This window comes from Lagopus leucura, unplaced genomic scaffold (genome assembly GCF_019238085.1).
Source record: "Lagopus leucura isolate 7727_CA_CO unplaced genomic scaffold, USGS_WTPT01 Super-Scaffold_73, whole genome shotgun sequence".
Classification (NCBI taxonomy): domain Eukaryota; kingdom Metazoa; phylum Chordata; class Aves; order Galliformes; family Phasianidae; genus Lagopus; species Lagopus leucura.
In genome coordinates this window covers 70,118,015-70,140,987 of record NW_024962252.1, presented here as the reverse complement: position 1 = coordinate 70,140,987, position 22,973 = coordinate 70,118,015, and the positions used below count along the sequence as shown (strand labels likewise).

General features: G+C 41.5%; 1 protein-coding gene across 2 annotated transcripts in view; it reads right to left on the bottom strand.

Annotated features, from left to right (window-relative positions):
* PRKD3 (protein kinase D3) overlaps positions 1 to 22,001 on the bottom strand; it is a 44,606-nt gene extending 22,605 nt beyond the window's left edge. The window contains exons 1-7 of one of the 2 annotated variants that reach the window (XM_042886566.1): positions 21,975 to 22,001; positions 17,991 to 19,054; positions 7,900 to 8,038; positions 6,077 to 6,208; positions 5,213 to 5,370; positions 2,931 to 3,120; positions 133 to 210 (exon numbers count right to left, since the gene is read on the bottom strand). In XM_042886566.1, the coding sequence (XP_042742500.1) occupies positions 133 to 210; positions 2,931 to 3,120; positions 5,213 to 5,370; positions 6,077 to 6,208; positions 7,900 to 8,038; positions 17,991 to 18,281 (988 nt within the window). In that variant the 5' untranslated portion in view covers positions 18,282 to 19,054; positions 21,975 to 22,001. Of the gene's footprint in view, positions 1 to 132; positions 211 to 2,930; positions 3,121 to 5,212; positions 5,371 to 6,076; positions 6,209 to 7,899; positions 8,039 to 16,559; positions 16,623 to 17,990; positions 19,055 to 21,974 lie in introns of those variants that run through there. The other variant, XM_042886577.1, reaches the window with a different exon arrangement.
* Positions 22,002 to 22,973: the final 972 nt, after the last annotated feature.

The following is a 22,973-nucleotide window of genomic DNA, read 5'->3' as shown; positions in this document are numbered from 1 at the left end:
TAAAAACATGTAAAATAAAAACATGTAAAATAAAAACATGTAAAATAGTCGAAGTTGAGGACATGTAAAGCTGAAGGATCTTTTTAAGCCTCAAAAGCTTGCCAGTACTTGAAAGCATGTTTCTCATCTTACCTCCATTGAAAACCACCTCTCCAAGACAGTCTTTAGGTACTTTAGATGCACAGCGTTTGTGACAATTGAATCTGCAATCTAAAACAAAAGATAAATAAGCCCACAACACCAGAATTTTACTCCTACTCAAGTAGACACATTCTATCACAACTTCCATCACAAGCTTCAGTTCAGATGCATACATTTGCACATACTATAAGACAGTACTGATGAGATCACCTCCAGAAGGAAATGGACAATCTTGTCCGAATGTCTTACGATGATTTGCCAGACCAGTGTACTATGTCAGCACTTTCCCTTCCAGGACAAAAGTTTTCTAATCTCTAGCTTTCTTTCTAGCTATTTTTTCTGTTATGATGCAATTTTTCCCATTCTCTAGTCTGCTCTACACCCTTTTTTCCATTGCTACTTGTTTCAAATGTGTAATCTCTATCATTTTTCCCCACCTGCTGCCTAAGATTTGCAGCCATCATAGCACTAGGATCACAGTCCTAAAACATAGAGCAAGAATGCTTTGCAGTAAACCTCAGAGTTCAGCTCCCCTATCATTCAGATCAAAGATTTGGCCAGGTAACAATGAAGCTCCATTTCTGCCTGCCCTAATTTCTTTGGACAGCAAACTAACAGAGTAAGATACATCAAGTCAAATGTGGAGATAGAACACTAACTTGGATGTGTGCCATTTCTGCATTTAAGTAGGCAGTATTTGATATCCAACAGTCCAGCACACATTAATAGCATTACAGGAATTTCCTTTGTTAGTAGCATCACCATAATTTCCAACCACACATCCGCATCATGAATTTTAAACTCTCTACTGTCCTCACTGCTGTTTTGAAACTGATAATTTAGTCCCTTTCTGCTATCATAGAACCCTGGAACAGTTTAGGTGAGAAGGAACTTGAAAGATCATACAGTTCTACCACCCTCACCAGCCACAAGCAGGGACAATCTCTCACTAGATGAGTTTGCTCAAAGTCCCATGCAACCTTGTCTTGAGGACTCCCTGGAATGTGGCATCTGTATTAAATTACAGTAACCAAATTACAAAATACAGGATCTAGATCTGACTTGCTAATCAGTAGCTTGTTGTACTTTCCTTTTAAATACAAAGAAATTATTGTCTTCCCATTTTAAGTAGCTGAGTAGCCAAACCCTGAGGCCAGCTACAATCCTGTTTACTTTCCAAGTGCCTAAGAGGAAGCATTCAAGAAAACCAACTAATCGTTCTTTCTATAGCAGTGTTTTCAGTCTGTATTATGGAATATGGTTATTTCACTAGCCTGAAGAGTGCTGGAACAAACAAGGTGGTTCAGATCCTATGAGGGAACTACTAGAAAGACTAACTTATTAGGATTGACTCACTCATAAGGTCCATAAAAACACAGTCTCAAACAGTTCCCAGGTCTAGCTCATAAATTAGAGCATTCCATGACACTGTTCCCAAGAGGCAGTTTGCATACAGCCACTGAGGACTGGAAGGCTAAGAAAATTTGTATGTGAGTACAGGCCATTTTGTCCCAGTTGACTTCATTTATTAACATAGTTATAGTGTTAGCCCTGAAGATCAACTCAGAGTTCAAATTCAAGCCTGGAGAATTAAGAAATCCAAGCCTCTGAGATACTCAGAAATATAAGACTGCTGAAAGACCTCAAGCTTTGGGAATGTGAGCAAAAAAAGTCAGTGGGAAACAGTAAAAAAAAAAAACACAGGAAAAAGCAGTATGAAAATGTGTTGATAGTTTGACATCAATTGCTGATATATACATATATATGTATATATACATAGCACCACGCTGCTTAAATGAATATCTCTTAATATACCTATTTTTCTTCTGTGTACAAACATAATATAATTTCTAAGGTAACTTTCTATACCCAAACAGTATTTTCTACGAAGAGTTTCCTGAGAATGAAGTGGCAACCCCATTTGTTCAGTTGAATATGCAATCACAACAACTGGAAATGGTCAGTAATTTAAAACTGCAAAACATCTTCTGTAGGCTTCGTTATTTATTTACTGCAAGTATCCAGGAGATACGGTGACTGAAGAGTCAAACAGTTAGGGATGCAGACTTTGAGAAGGCTACAAAAACTGCAAATTAATAAAAAGTAAAATGGAAAATAGAATTACTCCCCATCAGCAGTATTTTTAGTCAGCAGAGAGTTATCACAGATATAAGCCTACACTTTTTGTTCTAAGTGACCTCTTCCAACGTGTTGATCTTTGGTATTCACATTTGATAAACTTGTGTGAGAGACATGAAAAATCCTTACCATATTAACTTTTAGGATTCTCCACTAGTTTTCTTTCCTGCAACAAAGCTAACAAATCTGTACAATCCAGTCATGAAGAGGCAGAAGAAAAGCACAATGCCATAGTTATGTCCTGGGATAGGCATGGAGGAATCTGAGAGCTGAAGTCACGAACATGAACATGTGCTCAATAAAAACCACCTGATGGAGCCTAATCTAGTTCAGGAAAGGTACAATCCTTGTAATTTTTTCCAAAAGATAATAATCACTATCCTGTATTAAAATAACGCAACAAAAGATACTGAAGCCTTTAGTGATGAGTGTAGAAGACATTTAACAAAGGGAAGGATTTCCTGTTTTTATTAATAGCTTAGAATTATTGTTGAATTATGATGTTTCCATTCCACATGTGATTAGATCTCAGTTTTCATAAAAATATATATAATGCAAATAGGGGAGCCACAATCCTTTCCAAAAAATGTATTTTTTTCAAATATTATACTGCTCTGATTCATATCTGTGGCAGAAAAATAAGTGCATACCTTTACACTGCATTCCTTGACGAAAAAGGCCCTTGAGCAGTCGTTTGCAATACTGACATATGGTGGGACGAGTATAAGAATGAACAGCAAAGGTGTGCGGAACCTTCACTCTGCAAAGCACCATCTTTTCCATCCAGATGGGACGGCCACTCCAGGAGGGAATCCTTTTACTAGGTTCTGGACAGCAGCGCTAGAATAAAGAAGGTATACATATAGGACTTGCAGCAAACAAATTTCCACCTCATTAAAAAAAGAAAAAGAAAAGGTGGAGTAGATAGTGACCAGATGAGAAAGCAAAATTTGGCCACGAGGCCTCTGACAATATTAAAAAAAAAAAAAAAAAAAAAGACTTGGAATAGGCTTGGGAAGCACAGGAAAGTTTGTATGAACATTTATTTCCACAGGAACTAAAATCCCAAACAAGGTTAAAATTCATTGATGACGTGACAGGGCTTTTTTTTTTTTTTTTTTTTTTTTTGCTTTTTAGAGCAACCTGGTAAGGTTCACAAATAGCATATGCAGATCAGCATACAGACCTCATGTAGATACTAAAAAGCCACTATTAAGACTCCCTAGAGCCTCCTCTTCTTCAAGGTGAACAGTCTCAGCTCTCTCAGTCTGTCCTCACAGGGGAGGTGTTCCATCCCTTGGATCATTTCTGTGTGCTTCTTCTGGATGCACTCCAACAGGTCTACATCTCTCCTGTACTGAGGACTTCACATCTGGACACAGTATTCCAGAAGAGGTCTCACCAGCACAGAGCAGAGGGGCAGGATCACCTCCCTCAACCTGCTGACCATGCTTCTTTTGATGCAGATACAGCTTTCTCAGCTGCAAGGGCGCACTGCTGGCTCATGTCCAACTTACCACCTACTAGTACCCACAAGTCCTTTTTGGCAGGGCTGTGCTCCATCCTTATATCCCCCAGCTTTCACTAGTATCAGGGGTTGCTAAGAGCCAGGTGCAGGACCTTGCACTTGGATTTGTTGAACCTCATGAGGTTCACCTGAGCTCACTGCTCATACTTCCTACGTCTCTATGAACAGCATCCTCTCACTCTGGTGTGTCGACCACCAAAAACTTGCTGAGGGTGCGCTCAATCCCACTGCCAATATCACTGATGAAGTTAAGAGCACAAGTCCCAGTACTGACCCCTGAGGGACATCACTTGTCACTGATCTCCATCAAGATGTTCAGCCATTGATCGTCATTCTCTGGGTACAATCTCACAATGAATGTCTCATCCACTCATCAGTCCACTCATCAAATCCATACCTTTCCAATCTGGAGAGAGGGATGTTATGTGTGACTTTATCAAAGGCCTTACTGAAGTCCAGCTAGATGGCATTAGTGGCTCTCCCCTTGTCCACTGATGCAGTTACATCATTATGAAAAGCAACAAGGTTGGTCAGACAGGACCTGCCCTTGGAAACCAAGCATCCCTATCACCTTCCTCTCTTCATATACCTTAGCATAGCTTCCAGGAGGATCTGCTCTGTGACCTTCCCCAGCACTGAGGTGAGGCTAATATGACTGCAGTTCCCTGGGTCATCCTTTTTACTCTTCTTAAAAATGGGTGCTATACTGCCTTTTCTCCAGTCACCAAGGACTTCACCTGATCACCATGACGCAATTTAGTTAAGTGGGAAAGACTCCTTTTACCTTTTAGTGAAAGTGGCAATGAAACAAGTGCATCTAACAACAGTCTGCCCTATCTCATGAGTATATCCAATGAACTCTCAGCAATCGGAATACCCTTCATAACAAGTAACTAGTATGGGTGATGCCTTTACTGCATGCTCTTAATCCCCTGCACCCTTCCATGATAAGGTTGGTTTATTAAGATTTTTAAGCAGAAAGCTTAGCAGTGTACCAGAACATTCTCGCCTCTCCCCAGATAAAAGCTTACAATTTGTTCTGATTTAGCCAAACAATTATTCTATACTGATACAGTAATTACAGAATAAATATGCATTACAAAGGCAGCAAGGTATTTTATCATTCCCAAATTCAAGGTTCTCATAGCTCACATAACCACTAGAGACAGAGTAAGAACAAAGTAACACATAACTTATCATTTCCTTCCATTTCTCACAATAATAATAGCTATCTGTAAATGTCTCAGTCTAGGACTCAACAGAGATTTAAAAATGAACTAAAACAACCACAGTGGTTAAATCCAGCTCTCTCATAATCATTTTTAACCACGCATAACATTAGCTACTTCACCAAAGATAAAAAGTTTTAAAACGAGGAATTGTTTCCCCTTTCACATTACATACCTCTTCAGAAGCAGAGGATGTGTATTCAGCTTGTGCTGGTCTTGGAACTGAAAGCCCTGCTCCTGGTAAAGACACGTTAGACAGACGCCTTTTTCTCACTCCACTACAGTTATTTGGAATCTTGAAGGCACACCGCTTATGGTAGTTTAATCCACAACCTGAAATAAATGATTTTTCAGACAAAAAATTGAAGAAAAAAAAAAGAAGAAAAAAAAATGGAAGTAACAAAAATAGTATCTGTATTTTGATAAAGCAGTTGAAAAATTGGATCCAAACGAATGGTAAAGAAACAAACTGTTCTGTTAAACACTCTTATGTTAGTGTTCTTGATGTGATTCACAGAAGCGGCTTTTTTTGCACTGCTGGCTTCATTTATTGATTTCCAGTAAGTGCAGCTCTAGAAACAAGGTATAAGACTCTGATGCAGCTGATCTCCCTTCTCTCTTCTCCTCCCACCAGGAGGCTTTCATCACTCTTTTGCTCTGGAGAACGGGAGCCAAGGAGCAGGGTTGGTACCTGTCAGCAGGCTGCAGAACGTTCTGCAGCCAGCTGGATGAAGGCCATAAGCAATGGGATTTCCCTTCAGGAGTCTCTCCAAAGAATGTGCTTCTTGTGCAAGGAACAAGTCTGTCAGCTAGATATTTATTCAAAGTGAGAAACAAGTACAATTCTTCAATTGTTTGCCCAAGGTCACACACAATTTGCATTAAAGTCAGGATCAGAATTCGGGTTTCCAGATGCAGACTTCCAACGCTACAAAACATTATGTGCTTCCATTTTGAAGAAGATGCATTTTCCTCTTTCATACAAATATGGATACAAATATCAACAACCAATATACAACAAAAAAAATCACAGACTTACCTTCACATTTCAGTCCTTGTCGTACCAAACCCCAAAGCATCTCTCCACAGTAGTCACAAAAAGTAGGAGCCTTGTAGGAATGCACATAAAGCGCATGAGGACGAATCTGGAAATCCTCAACTGTAGCCAAAGCTTTTAAAAAATTGCAGAAAGTTATGGTTCTTGTCATAAGATCAACAATATATTATTTCCACATACTCTTGTTATAAAATGGCAGACTCAAAGAACACTAATGAGCTGTTTACATATGAGTATTATGCTGTATAACATTTAAATACACATTTTGTGTGGAATACTCTATTTTCAGAAAGCTTGTTTATTAAGGAAAAAATCCATCAGACTGTAGGCTGACAGCCACAACTAATCAACAGTCTGAGTTTGGAATAAAACATGCAATTTTCAGAGTTTGTTGGTTTGTTCTTTTTTTTTCCATTTCATGTTTAAAGGGAAACCTCCCTCATTAAGTTAAGAAGGAATAAAAAAAATAAATAAATACAAGCTTTATTAAAATCAGCTTAGAAGTAAATAACTGATAAAAAGTTAATTTTCAACCTGTTTAGCAATTCACAAAATTTTCAACCCAAGGACAGGTTAGACTTTTATCTTCTTCAGGACTTTCTCAGTAAAAGTTATTAGATTGAACTTGTCCAAACAGAACTATGGATAGAGTTTCCATGGAACACTGGAAACTTCACTAGACCTCTTCTGTTTCTTAAACAAGCACTAATACATTTGAAATGAGTTTTTGTCCTCTTTTCTTTCTCTGAAATGAGAAAAACTGAATTTATGGCAACATTATATTCCCCTAATGGCTATTATCCTTTGATTACAATATATAATAACACTTCATATTCAGATTTCCATGTCTCAGTTTAAAAAATCCTATTGAAAGAGATTTATTTGTCTTCAAAATGCCTCAGATCCTCGTGGTCTGTCTCTATTTATAAGGAAACTGTCAGAGATTGTCAAGAAGATACACACAAAAGTTTCCCCCAGTGTGCCATTAACCAGAAGCAATGAAAAGCTCAAACCAAGATGATCAATTACTGAACATCCTAAACTTGCCTAGAACAGTGGGTCCTGAATTGCAGCCAAGAAACTCAGCCTTATGACTCTGAAAATCATACTTTATTGACCCAAGTAATAAACCCCAATACAGCCAAGACTTCTGTCTTTCTAGAATGCAGCCTCAGTCTGGCACTGACTCCTCAAAGCCTTGAAGAACTGCTCAATATTGGTTCAGCTTCTATTTGCAATTTAGCTAGCAAGTAGTCTACAGCTGATTTTTAGTTGACTTCAATGGAGTTTTTCTGAAGCACATACAATCCAGGTTAGTTAGGGTACTACATGTCAATACCACTGCTGCTACAGACTTCATTATTTCAAAGAAACTATTTTCAAACACTGCAGTAACTCTTAAGACTGTGTTCTCGGGTATGAATTAGCAACTGCATTAATAGGAAGCTTTTAAAAGCAATACAAACCGTCAATGCAAAACCTACAGGCTGAAAAAAACTGTCAGATCTAAGCAAAAGAAAACCAACACCGCTGAAAAAGCAAATCCTGAAATACTACCTGCATTTCACCTTCAACAATTAATAAACTCAAAGAAGATTAAAACACAACAATGAACAACAAAATTTAGCACCGATGCATCAGTACCACTCAGTTTTCTTGGAAATCTCCACCCCAAAACACTGACCCAGTGTGAGACTACTTAATCAGAAGAGCTCAAGGCAAGCATGATATTAATAATCCATAAGGGCCCGTTTTCTTTTAAGCAATTGAATAAAGTGCTGTTCCACTGTTAGAATGATACCTACCAGAGAGAACAACCTCAACAAGATCACCCTCATGTATCTCTTCTGCTGATGTAATCCGTTGCAAAATATTATCTGAGTTCAGGTCATGCCGGAAGAGGAGAATTTTGTCATACATGCCAAAGAAACCACACTCTGGGAACTGTAACAATAAGTAAACTCAAATTAACACATGATTTTTGCTAATCCTATTCACAAACTGAACTTCTTTTTCTTTTAATAATAGCTACATAACTTCTGTGTTTTAAGTGTCCTAAAGGCGGGGGGGGAAGCCTGATCCGCTTGACTTATTTTTGAGGAAATGGAGCATTTGGGGTTTTTCTTTGGGTTTTTAATCTCTGACATGAGTAATCAGTCTGGCCAACCTGAAAACCGACACAGATCTTTAACTCAGCTTATCACCTCCTACAGGCCTCACTTCACAGATATTCTGAGCAGCCAGGCAGTCTGCTCCAGACACCTCAGGAGCACCTGCCACATTTCCTTAGAGAAGCAAGCAAAAAAGGCTCCATGCTGGCATTCCACAACAGATTAGATTTGCAGGCATATTAACTAAATTCATCCCAGTGACAGAGAATAATACTCCAAATTCATATAGGAAACAGAGATGGATGGTTCCACCCTGGAGGTGTTCAGAGCCAGCCTGGATGAGGCTTTGAGCAACCTGGTCTAGTGGGAGATGTCCTTCCCTATAGCAGAAGGGTTGAAACTAGATGATCTTAAAAGCCTCTTCCAACCCCAACCATTCTATGACTCTTTGTAGTACATGGCATGCTATATTTTCATGACATTTCACTGAAAATAGTTTTCTTATTCTGTATTTGCTTCACTCTCTATCAGTGAATGTTATTAACTTATTAAAATAAACAGTTTAAAAATTAACAGACAGTTCACAGAGAAAAGGGGCAGGAGTAGACCCTGGAGAGCAATGAGTATCAATCAATCAGCTTCTTTGGCCCTTTTACTTAATGCAGAACTCAATCAAACTCAAGGTGTGAATAAACACACAAGAGTGCTTGACAGATGACAGGAAGTGTGGGAAAAAGCACAGAATAGCATACGACAAACTTTCAATGGATTAGGTAGCAAACAGACTACAGTTTGGTAGTATAGGCCTTGCATAGTCACTAGCAGGGTCTAAACTGCATGAAAGCTGTGGTGTATCAATTGTCCTCAGCTAAAGTAGCCAAAGACTTGTTTCTACCAAATCAAACACATAATGAAGGTATCCGTCCTGGCCATTGTTTTCACACTCCCTTCCCACTCAGAGAGAAAATAATTTCCTCTTTCCGGCAGCAGTTTCATCCAAAATATTAAAGTGGCCCTCTCTGTTTTGGTGTGCACGTCCTGTACGTTTACAGACTTTCACAATAGGCTTCTGTGGGACGCAGAGGCCTTGAGGGGCTACTTTACATTCCTCACAAGAAGGTAAAAGGGTTGCTCATTGTCCAACTACTGCCTGGACTCCGATGGCCCCTTATGCCAAATCACAACAGATTTTCCTCCAGTCCCCCATATTTGTAAATCTGGCCCTTCTGTAAAGCTACAAAGCCTTCCGTGTTCAATTACTAAGGAAGTACATTATATTTACAGGATTTGAATATATGCTCTGAGGTATTACTCCTTGATCTCATACATACTGTTCAGCCATGAATCACATTTAATGTTAGCATCAATAACACGAAGTTAACGCATCCATGCTGCATTCAATTTTATTCCTCAAGACAACTTCTAATTGTAGCATATCAACTGCATCACCTTGCTGACTAACAACTCCAACAAAAGGGAGAGAAAGCACAGACAGAAGCTATCAGCCTGCAGATAAATGTGATACTTCTTACTGACACTGGTAGTTAACTTCAGCTGTCAGGACGGACAACTGATGATTTAGAGGTGGTCTGAACTATTGCCTCTTTGTTCTCAGTTCACAAACTCCCCTACAAACCACAAGTGTTATGGACATAATATATGGACATAACATCACAAATCTGTGATATTTCACAGATTTAAGACCCTTTCTTCTGATAAAGATATATCTCTTTTTTTCATTCCTCAAGCCCATAAATCTATCATGCAGCTGCCAGAGCATCCCTACACGCTGGATGCAGGGTATTCCACCCCAGTAACTAGAGATCACAATCACATACAAAAAAGCATTTCTTGTATAATCTACAGATGGATAGTCAAATCATCTTTGTGACAGCAAGTGTAATAATTAAAAACAATTTACTGTTACATTCCTTCAAAAGTAGCAACAACATGAACACCAAATTTTGTAAACAACAGTGTAGCACCTGTAACTAAGGTCTGGGTTTCATGTAAATTGCACACTTACACTCAGTTTATTTTTATGGAATAAAAGTACCGTAAGAGAAAAAGCAAAATCATCCACTAAAGATTACTAGAACAGTTGGCAACAACATTCTCAAACAGCTCTACATTAATTAAATTGACATTTTGAGCTGTTTGTTAGGAGTGCTTACGATACTGCGGTTACATGTTTTACTGCCCTCATCTCTCAAAAAAGAGTACACCTACACATAGATGAAATGACTTGTCTGTTTTCACAACCATAATATTTAACCCATAAAAGATAATACTTCTATTTACAAACACCATCCTGATAAACAGCAGAATTACAATCCTGGGCCGAACAAGACTAGCAGAATTCTGTGGTAACAGGTATTGCAAGTTGTCTGCATACAGCTGCTGCAGATGCATGTGACAGACTTCATTCAGAACACACTTTATATGTTTTGTACAGCCAAATTGTTGGAATACCTATGTATCCATATTGCCAGCAAGTAGAAAGACCAGAGTGAGTGAAACCAAGCACCAACAACCAGAGTGGGGCTGCTGCCTCAGCAGCTTATGTATTCAGGTGCCAGCAACTGGGGAAACTGGGATCCAGCAGCCACTGCTGGGCAGTGCACCTGAGCCCTGCATGTTTATACGCATATGATGCCATTACCAGAGCTTCATCCTGAACTGCCAAAGGGAGAAGGATGAGGCTGTTAGTACTGCTTGTGCACCCACAAGCACTCAGTGCGGGAACACAGCTGTGTGTGCGACACCCCTGTGCCTGTGCCCATTGGGAGCACACAGCCTTGCTGTTGCCTGGGCCTGCAGCTGTCTGCAGACTGCCGGATTCAGTCCTCCCTAACCACACCTTTCACATCTGATAAACAAGTCCTGCCCTTCCCTTGCATTCCCCTGTTAGACAAGAACAGACCCTACTGCACAGGAGTCCCTGAGCATTCCCTTCCACGTGCCTGAGCTCAGACCACACTTACCAGACCGCACACAGGCCTGGGTGCCCCGGGCTGGCTGCCCTCTGCACAGCTGGCCCCGAGCAGCACAGGTGGCCCACCATAGCCCACACCTAACATGCTTGGCTTAGCTTTGGTGCTCCTGGCAGGCCTGCAGTGCCCTGCTCTGCTCTTCAGCAGCAGGAATACAACATTCCCTGCTGGCACTTCAGCCAGGATGCGTGTGGACTGCTGGCCAAGAACAACCTCATCAATTAACACGGGGATTTTTCTGTTGAGGTGTTTCTTCCCCCCTCAAGTAGTATCTCTTAACAGAATGTTTACACAACCTTAAACTATGCTCAACTTGCACACTACCGAATTTTTCTCTTTTGTAGCACAGCACAGTACAGCTTTTATAGCTGTCCTTACTCTCAATTACATGAAGTTGTTAAGGAGGAACACTGTCGAGCTCCTTTGATGCGTTAAGAGCTCATAATGTAAACTTGAAGACAAAACTCAAAGCCGAGTTTTTTAAAGCCTGTTTTATTTTACAGGATTATGTAGCTATTACTTTCTTGCCTAAAAGCCCAAACCATCTGCACAGTCACTCAGAAAACAAACTGCTAATCCCAATATCACTATGTTTCCTAAAAGCAAAAGAGAGACTGTTCCCAGTGCTAGCAGTTCCAAAAGAGCATCTAACTACAGGAAATCACTTGCGGGAAGTCTACATATGCGATGGACTGTGCCAAGTTCATCTCTGGTACACGAATATTAACATACATGAACAATATATGTGGTCCTTTGCACTGGGGCAGTACTAGCACAGTTATCACTACTGCATTATTAGGGTTATGCTGGGAAAAACGATTGGCATCACTCGAATGCTTAAAGTAAGTATTACAACATGTCTAGTTTTAATTGATAGCGCATTACACCGTTCCTTTTCCCCAGACAAATGCAACATACAACTGGGTTTCTTTCTATCTTGGCAGTAACTGAAAAATCCTTCTAGTTCAAGTTCCAGGACTTACTTTACGAAGTTCTGGACCAGTTGCCAAAAATTCACACTGGGGAAAAGCGTAGGCGGATATTGTTTCAAGATCCAGTATCTCATGACCCATCATAACTCAAAACAAATGCTTCAAATCACTGGAAGTTAATCCCCAAGTCTAATGGTGCAAAATACCCTTACCTTGGAAAGTCTCTTAGTTCACTGAAATCACTCTCATCCATTCTCCTGCATGCTTATGCAGCTATCCACTCCCACTCTTTAAAATCGTGTGCCAAATCACATTATCACACAGAGAACTAGGCTTCAAGCATGGTGCATGAGATACTTCCCTCTCCGGATGCCTCAGTACAGACACACTTGGACTACTGCTTGGCTAGGTTTTCCAGCACAGAAACCTATTAACACACTGCAGATGCTCCACTGCCCCGCACGTATTTCATCTCTTTGCCCCCTAAGCCCCCCTAGCCCCCTCCCCCATTTTATTGGAGGCCTGTTTGCCTCTTGTGCCCCAGCTCTCTAACTCTGCTGCCTTATTTAGCTCCTACAAGGAAAGCAGATGGCAAGTCAAGAAGGCAGACCTACAGGGAAAAACATTCAAATACAGCTCATGAGTACAAAGCATGGTTTGGATTCATTTCAGAGCCACTCAAAAATAAGCACTGTGAACCATTACAATAATAATTTGGAGGTGCAACAAAAAAAAAAAAGTGGTTGCAGTATTACTACCTTCTTAGTACACCAAATTACTAAAAATGGATCTCTATAACTCAGAGTAATGTCAATCAATTGTAATATGATCTTTGCAATGGGATTCTTTTACTTCTCAGTATTTTATTAGTAAAACATCTGTTAACAGTTTAGAAATCATTTTAAGTTTCAAGTCAACACCTCTGCCACAAACGGGTTAGATAGTTCCCCACTATTACGACAGTGTCCAAACCTTCAGAAGACATCTCATAGTCATTCCACATGTTTTGGTCTTCTCACAACATTTTTTACCCTCTTCGGCAGCCATTAAAGAAGAACTATCTATCTAAACCACTGCAGTTCAGTTCCATTAAAACTGAAGTTCTTTGGTATACAAATAATACAAGCATACAGTTAATTGTCACTCGGTTAGAAAAGACAACAGCATTATTTGTATGTTTTACATGTCAGGCTCTTTTTTCCCTGATTTTCAAAGCAAAATGTTTGGACACATCTCAGCTTTTGTCTCCTTCCCCCAAGTGTAGTTCATCTTCAAAGAAAACTGGCTTGTTTTCCAAAGAATCCACAGACTTCAGTCATAACTCAATTATCAAAAACAAAATCTCACTTAGACTAATTAAAACGAGAGCCAGAACAATCAAGAAAGCACATGCATACTAACAATCACATGCAACTCAGTTTAAATTTTCAACCAAGGAATACCAGAACCAAGACACTTATAAATGCAGTTGAAGTATGAAGACACAAGCAGTAGAAAGACCCACAAACATGCAGAATATAACTCCTTTTGAGTGCAACTATACTTGCTGTGACTGTGTTCTCCACACCTTACACAATTCAGAGCACTGAATAAATAAATGAGTACATGTTAAACACTGTAAGTAGCTATTAACAATTCAAAGCTTGAATTTAGACAAGGGAAAATGACATATTGTAGCACTAAATAAAGAGGAAATTAACAGTAATATAAGAAAGCGTCGATAAGAAGAAATTTAATGTAAACAATGTCACCTTAAGACTGTACAGAGAAAAAAAGATGACCAAAAAAAAAAACCAAACTTGAAAAGTGGTAAAGATTAAAGTACAAAGAAGCATAAAGAAAGATAGAAATCTAGGTAGCCATAAGAATACAAAAGCAAATTTGATGCTGTGAAACAGAAAATTACTTAAGTAGTTGAAAGAGTGATCAAGGTGAGATGACCAAAAATGAGGACAACAAAAATGCTATTCCCAGCAATTCAAAGACACCAAATATAGAAGTAACAGGAATTGAGATAAAAGCAACAGATGCAAAATATGCATTTCAAACTTTTATATTAGCAAAGGAGAGAATCTTGAGGCCACTACAAAGATAAAAGTGAAAAAAACAACATACAGAAGAGATGGTTTGATGATAGCAGAATTGCAAACATTATTAGTGGAGATGATTTAAGAACAATCTGAAACAGAGAGACCATAGAAGAAAAAATTACTTTTGGAGGTGAACTCAGAAAGATAAGATCCAACACAGACAGAAAAAATACAAGGCGGGATCAAATTCAGTATGAAAAAGATAGAAGACAAGAAACAAGAGTAGCAAGCATGAATGGAAAACTAGAAATATAGAGGCAGAGAAAGATAAGCAAAAGAGTGACAAAGTAAATTTGGGTTGGCTTTGGTTTTATTTTTAACTTTTGAGTTAGGAAGTATAGCCACAAGACGTTATGAAAATACAGAGGGAGGTTTATTAATCAGTAGGACAGAAGAAGTGCCCCCCTTTGACTGTAAGAGGGTGCAGTGAAGTGGAAAGAAAAAAAAAAAAACTAGGTTGGAAGATTAGAAACAGATTGTAGAGGTTGGCAGCGTATCAGCACTCAAGTCAAAGAGACGGCAATGGTTAGAAAGAGCGATGACAATTTTGTGCAAACACCCTAAGATAGGTGAACAAGTGGCTGACTTCAGAGCAAAACGTAGCAAGGCCATTGGAAGAAAGGTATGTAAAAGAGGATGCTGCGTATGACTGAAAATGAAAAGTGTGAAATATAGGTTAATCGACAAAAAGGGTAGATAAGGGAAGTTTCAAAGTCACATAAGTAAAGACATGCTTAAGAAAAACTTGCCTTGCAAATACTCAAGCTATTAAAGTAATAACAGAACAATAAAATGTTTTTCATTTACAGCTTTTACTTTAACTAGGAGAAATAAGTAAACTGAAATAAAGCACTTATAACACCATATGCTGTCTTACATAATTCTCAGCTTGCAGACAGCGGTGCATCACCACATGTAAGCTTCTAGTTTTAGACTAGCAAGCAGCACGCTCTGCTTCTTCATATCCGGAACAAACAGTGTTTAAACGCAAGATTGAGAGCTTGTCTCTGTAACACTTTATCACAGTGCAAGGACACATTCTGCCCATCTACAACTTCTCCTACAGACAGCTCTCTGCTTTTAAACACACTTTCTATTCCCATCTGTTCTTGCTTTGGTTCTTCAGACTCTCCCTGACAACTGTATGTCTGGTACTTCAGTATAGAGCAATCTACATAAGGAATGAACAGAAAAGATGGATTAAGACTACGATCAATAATCTTCTGAAGCATCCCTATTGTGTCTCCAGCCAGGCTTTGCTGAGGACTTCTTTTAAGCATTCCAATATGCAAAATCATTAACTTAGCAATCCTCAAATTCAACTTGAAAAAGCAGTTTTGCTCCTCTCCTGATGTTGGCCATATTTAACAGAGCTGTGAGACACATCAAATCTTTGCATTGCTCATCACTCTCTCCTGCAAATACATGCCTGCTGCTTCTTTAGTTTCAGTTCTGCTGATGCTACTTTTAAGCACCCTTCTGCAAACACTGAACAAGCTGCACAGAACAGCAGCATCTGAAACAGGAAGCACAACTGATCATCACCAACACAGAAAGACTGGTAAGACAAAAAACACTGTGAAAATGCATTAGGTAAACACAGTGCTTAGTTCCTAACCAAACTGTTCCCTCAAATAAGTTTTGTTCAAGATAGGCAGAGAAATATGAGTCTGAGATATGATTTAAATGAGTAAGGAAACTTCTGTTTAATCCTAGTAGAGTAAAATACCATTCAAATAAGAAGACAAGCTATGAACAATTCCAAATATAAAAGATCTCTGTCCTTTTTCATTAAAAAAAACTGCAGTAGTAAATTGCAGGCTAACTGCAGAATTATCACAAGAACAAACTACAATATCCTAAAAGTGATAACCAGGAATTGGTCAAGAAAAGACAGTATGAGCAAGCTGCAGAATGCCAGAGCAAAGGGAAGCTTTAACACCACTGAATTTCAAAGGCATGCCCAATAGCTTCATGTCTGCAACTGGAAAAAAACAGACAGCCATATGCACAGCAGAAGAACACTGTTTACAGCTTTTTACACAAATCAGGGATTTATATATTAGCACTAACACATTCAATATGCTTGCAACAGCCACCAGATCTATGAATAAAATGCAGGCAGGACATATTACTGTCAGACAGAGGGTGGAGGGAGGATATTGCCACTTGTGCACTGGGTGCAGAACAACTCACGAAAGATGAATCTACCGTACATTTCCTGATGAGTTTGCTGTTTGCAAGCAGGCACTCATTGAGTACTGGTAGCATCAGCTGCAGAGCATGCACTGAAACAAAGCCAGATGGGAAAAGGCAAACTCTGATCCCAAAATCTTTACCAGTTTTGCAGTAGATTAGGCTCAGCATGTAATAAGCTCCTTAAGCCATACCAAGAAATTGAGCTAGAGAACAGAAAGGAAAAGTAAGCGTGAATATATTTGTTTTCATCTTTCTTCAAGAGAGAAGACAGGATATATGCACACACAAGGAGTTACACAGGAAGAAAAAGGCCCTAAAATGGCTGCAAAAATCGCACCTAACGCATATAGCACAGGGGGAAAAAAAATACAGAAGAAAAAAAAAAAAATTGACCCACATAACTTGTCTGTTTAGAAAGGCACTAACGTGATGAAGCACATTGTGGTAAGCCATAAAATGATTATGAAATCAACTTGCCTGCCAACTAATTTGTAAACATTTGGAAGATGCAATGGGTTGTGAGATGGGGAAAAAGATATGTAAGTATATGCAAACAAGAGTTCATATAATATTTGCATTCAGTTTCTCTCAAATACTAATGGAAAAACAACTACCTAGTAAGACTAATCAACAAAAGACACCAACCATTACAGTGAAGGACAGGGAGAAAGCAATTCCCTACAAAATAACATATCCTCAACTTCCTTTAGGGATAAAAGCAATTATTTCATAATTAATTGAATGAAACAGTGTTAACTGTTTCTCAGTAGTTAGCAGTGGTTAGTAGTATCTAACCTGCCTAACGTAAATAAGGATAAAACTTGGATACAAAATGAGATCAACGTTATTTCATTCTCAGAGAGACAGAATTTTGCAACAGCCTGGCCAATATTTCAAAAGTATGGTAAGATTTCTTCCTTTTTTTTTTTTGGTCAACCATCTCTTAGTAGGCATTATGTTAACAGGCTTCTCATAGAGGAGTAGAGCATGTATTTGGTATAAGGAAGAATGATGCCGGGGCAGTGTGAGCTGTTGAGTGGGTTTTTTTGTTTGTTGTTGGGTTTTTTTGGGGTTGTTTGTTTTTTTTTAATTACTAACTAGAAACAACAACAAAAGCTAGCATCACGCAAGTCTGCAGGCTCACAGTGTATTTCTGTAGCCACAATTGGTCCTCTGATTACAGCTGGCTGTACTGTACCAAGAATGCCTCATAACAGCAGGAGGAAGGACAAACTTTAGTAAAAACTTGATGACAAAGTTAGTGGAACTCTGATGACAGTCACTGAAAGCAAAAAACACATTCACCATACTGTGAAAACTAATCCTTGAAAGCAGCTTACTACTACATTTCTTTTATTGGACTTCACAAGCAAGAATGCAACAGAAAGGTTTATTCCGTTTAAATTGAAAGCTTCTATCCTGGGAGTCAGCTAAATCTCTTTGTGTGCAACTGCAAACATCTACCAGGGATCTTTGTATCAGACTCGCCGTGCACTTCACACTGATATTCCTAGCAGCTTGTTAGAAAACAACCACTGCCATCAGCAGAATGTGGTGCTGTTATACCATACCTTCTGGTAAACTATAGAGCACACGAGGTCTTTAACAGCAGAGAGGGACAGGTCCTGAGCTTCAATGGTGACAGTCTCCCGCGTGAGACCAATCTGCAGAAGGAATGAGACCCCATGCATAGAGCCCCGGGAGTTGGTGAGGCTCTGCGTGCTGAAACTGCCATTGGAGAGACGGCTGGAGAGTCCCGACAGGGGACTCGAAGACAAACTTGGGGTTTGTGGTGCAGCAGCATGACACGTGGGCGGGGAAAACTTCTGTAAGGATGGGGGAGAAGAGTCGTTTGCTGACATCTGACTTGATTTAAACTGTCGAGATCTCCCTAGTAGGCAAATTCTAAGAAAAATGTGGTCAGTTCTTGGTTTGAAATTAAACAAGAACAATCTAACTTTCCCTTTCTTCGTTCAGCAAAATGCCCCTGACCAGTAAAACTTGTTCATCTTCCCTTTCATTATGTGCAAGCCAGAAGCTGGAAGTTGCTTCAATTTAAAGGTTCTCTTTCCACAGATCAGCCACAATCAGCTGATCAGAAGCAGACTGCTTTCCCTTAGCACCGGGTCCAGACAACGGGGGCTTACATAAAGGCCTCAGAGAAATACACCAGCTCTGTTGTTTTATACTTGTCCTTCATTTTTGTGTTAAAAAAAAAAAAAGAAAAAAAAAAAAAAAAAAAAAAGCTGGAAACGCAGATGGAAATAAATGTTGGTCATTCATTAACAGCGTCCTCTCTCATCTAACCCAACAGCCTGTATGCTAAATGCAAATCCATCTTCATGCAGATAGTCTTTCAGAATGCAAAAAAAAGAAAAAAAAAAAAAGAGAGAGAGAAGGGTGTCCTTAGGCAACAAGAGAAGTCCACGTGTCTGATAAATCTCCTTCTTCAGAAGATGTCTGAATTCACAGGACGTGGTCAACTCGGAGATCAGCAAAGGTATCCAACTTCATCTTTATAAAATATTTTAGCTCATGAAATGCAGGAGCAGAATTTCTGAAGACACAAACACATTAAATGTAATCTCTAAATTCACCCAGATAATCTCCAGCATTTTGAAACGTTGTACTCTGCCTGTAGGGAAAAAGATACAGTTATTTCACATGAAATGCAGGAAGTTGTTTTGCCATTAACTCAACTCTGCTTTCAAGCAGAAGAATCACCAGTTCCATTTGCTCAAATACAGCATAAATTAGTAACATTTTCTACTTAAAACTTGAAATCAAGTCTCTTTATACTGTGTGATACACAAAACAAACCAGACTTCATGCTGCCCAATACATTACCACATCTTTTAATTAAAAACAATTTAGAACCATAGAATGGTTTGGAAAGGACCTTTAAAATCACTTAGTTCTAGCCCCCCTGTTATAGGCAGGGACACCTCCCTCTAGGTTGTTCAGTGCCCCATCCAGCCTGGTCTTGAATGCTTTCAAGGACAGGGCATCCACAACCTCTCTGGGCAACCTGTTCCAGTGTCTCATCACTCTCACAGTAAAGAATTTATTTCTAATATCTAGTCTAAATCTATCCTCTTTCAGCTTAAAGCCATTTCCCCTTGTCCTATCACTACATGCCCTTATAAAAAGTCCCTCTGCAGCTTTCCTGTAGGCTCCTTCAGGTACTGAAATTTAGCAGAGCAGGAAAGAACTCAATAAAAAAAAAAGAAGGAGGGGGGAGTAAACCACAGCTCTGCACTGTAGGCATATGCAGAGCTGCTGGTAGGTAGGGAAGCAAATTTGTTAAATGCACAGAAACATCCAAAAAACATAATGCCAAGGCTCAGAAAACCTGTATGTAGAACGTACTCAGGATACATTTTAATACTTCTATTCAAAACAACTAGAAAACAGGAGCAGGAGCACAAACTGTAACTACGGGAGAATTTGCATAGCATACAATAGAACATTAGTTCATTTGAAAAATAACAGTTAATGCTTACATGTCTGATTACAATGGAATTCTGCCACAACCTTTAAAACCAATCACTTCATGACTGAATCCTGGATTTCTGTGATTTTTCATGACCAGACACCAACTACTTGTTACAAGATGCTGTACCATCTGATTCAGCACTTCAAGCACTGGCAAGTCAAATGTTAAAACATGTGCATGCAACCATATCTGGACCCAAGCAGACCTCAATTGAGTCACATTTGCACATTTGGCAGTGCATTGATTTTTAGCTATAGGATCAACTGTTTAAACACCATCATATTTACTCTTTAGTACGAGGTCATGTCAGACATTTCTAACTACTTTCTGTTCTCACTTATTTTTGCGGAGTTGAGTCAAAACAAGTTAATTAACCAGGACTTGATTCTAGCCAAATGTGACCGAAATGCTTGAAAATAAACAGCCTCAGATTGCTCATGCAATGTCTTCAAGGGAAAAAAATCAGCTGTATATGGTCCAAATACACAGATATTATGTAGCACTCGGTTTTTAAAGAAGCATAGAACCATATGGGACTCAAAAATTAGTAAGCTATTTTTCATTCCCTGAAGAAGAAAAAAATGATTAACAAAAATAAATAAATCAGAGACATTTTTACAAGAATTAAATGAAATTTTTGAATAGGAGTGCCAGTTTATCACATGCAGTATAAACTTTCACAGAAAGAAAATCAACTTTTTACACAGGACAATAGTGATAGGATGAGAAGGAATGGTTTTAAACTAGACAAGGGGAGATTTAATAATTAGATGTCAGAAGGAAAATATTTTCTCAGAGATTGGTGAGGCACTGGCACTGCTGCTCAGAGAAGCTGTGGATATCCCATCCCCGGAGGAGCTCAAGGCTGGGTTGGATGGGGCCTTGGGTAGCTGAGCTGGTGGGGGACAGCCCTGCCCATGGCTATGGGGTGGGGCTGGGTGGGCCTGGGTGGGCTGTGAGGCTCCTTCCTACTCAAAACTATTCTGTGGTTCTATTCTCACTAGAGCTATGGCTGATAACTGATAAAGGACTTCATTCAACAGATGATATACTGCTCCTATTCACCAACATAACAGCTCAACGACTCACTGCCACTGCGTTCTAATAGGTGCATAAAGAAGCAGGGCTACATGAACTGGAAGGAAATGGCAATCAAAATTCCTAATGGGGCTACAGAAGAGAGAATAAACTGTTACCTTTTGGATTTCCAGCACAGGCATCTACAAACTAAGACCTACAAACACCCAGGAGCTGCTGGACTGTTGGCAAAGACACCTGGAAGGGCTACTTGTGCCCTAAGGAGCATGCTAACTAGGGTACCCACGAAGGACATAAACAGGAAGAGAATAAGGGCAGCAGCTGTAAGACCGAGGTGCTTTTCTCAACAAAGCAGCTTCACAAGCCTTCAGTTTTGCTTGAAGATGACTTACTTTTGCGTTCACAGACACCAAAGACAAAAAACACCAAGCCTCAGGGGTAGAACCGAAAACGAGCAATACCTAACCAACACCATAGGAAACGGGAAAGCCGTATGACGTGAGAGGGTCTGCTCTGGGAAATCAGTGCAAACACGCAGCCTAAGCTCAGCTATACCTGCCTCGCTGGAACGCTACCTATATTTACCACAAGCGCGATGCCTGTGCACGCACACAGCCCTTCCACACGGCGCACACTCGCACTAAGCCTGTCACGGAGCTCATTCCGCTACCGCACAGGACGGGATGGATCCTTCTAAGGAAGGAAACCCACGGGCGCTGCCCGCTCGGTAGAAGCGAAGCGCGGAGCCGCTCCGGGACGCGAACCCAGAGGCATTCCGCAGCACACCGACAGGGTGCCGCGCGATCCGCCACTCGGAGATGATGCCGCCTCGGCCCCGCACGCAGCGCCGTCCCGGCTGGGGCCGCCCGCAGCCCCCGAGCAGGGCCGTGCCGGCGGCGGCGCCGCTCCCGCGGCGACAGGAACTTTCCGAGTCCGCCTCCGCCCTTCCCCGGCACGGCGGCCCCGCTCCCGGCTCCTTGCCCGCCCGCTGCTCCCGGCGCCTCGCGCCTCCCGCCCTCACCTGCCGCGCCGCCGCACGCCGCCCGCCCGAGGGCCGCAGCCGTCCCGCGCGCATCTCCCCCGCCGCGCAGCCCCGCGGCTCCCCGCACGCACCAGAGCCGCCCGGGCCGGGCTGCGGCGCGGGGGCTGCCGGGAGCTGTAGTCCCGCGACCCCACCGCGGTCCGGGGCGCCGCGAGGCGGCGAACTACAGCCCCCGGCGCGCCCCCCGACGGCGGGGCGCAGCCGGCGAGACGGCGCTTGCGCGCTGCTGCCCGACGGAGTTTCCGTTACTTTCCTCGCCCGTGGCGGTGGCAGCCCAGAGTCGCTAACGGGACGGCTCGCCGCTCACAGCCGCCGCCCGCACCTCGCCTCGCCTCACCTCCGCAGCCCCCTCGGCTCCCGCCGTGCCGCAGTACGGCCCCGTGCCGTCCGGCCTCCGTGGCGTTCTCACAGCTCCTCCCGCCGCAGCTCGAGCTGCGCCCCGCGCCTGCCTCCCTCCCGCGGTCCGCCTCCCCCGCCCTCCCCCGGCCCTCTATCCGCGCCGCTTTCGGTTCACCTTTCCGGGCGGCGGGTGGCGCGGCGCAGCGCCGCCGCGATGTCTCCGCGGCCTCGGACGCGGCCCTTCGGCTCCGCACAGGAAATGCTTGACCGAGTGTGTCACCGGATCGCGCCGGCCTCGCCGCCGCCGCGCTGACCTGGCGGCTCCGAGCGGGTGAGGCCGCTCACCGCTCTCCGTGCTCCCTGTAGGGAGCTGATGCTTCCCTTCAGCGAGTGGCCGGGCCCGCCGCCGTGCCTCAGCCGCCCAAATCCTGTATTCCTGCTCAGTGTGCCGCATCGCCAGTGCGTGTATCCGGAGCAAACGCTGTGTGAAACTGGTTACAAATCAAAGCTGCACTCCAGCCCCGAAGCTCCCTCCTAGAGACAACCCATCATCTCCCTTCTGGCTTTGGTTGCATTTCTGTGTACAGCTCTTAACGCAATATCCACTATCATCATCATTTGCCGAAGTTTAAATGATGC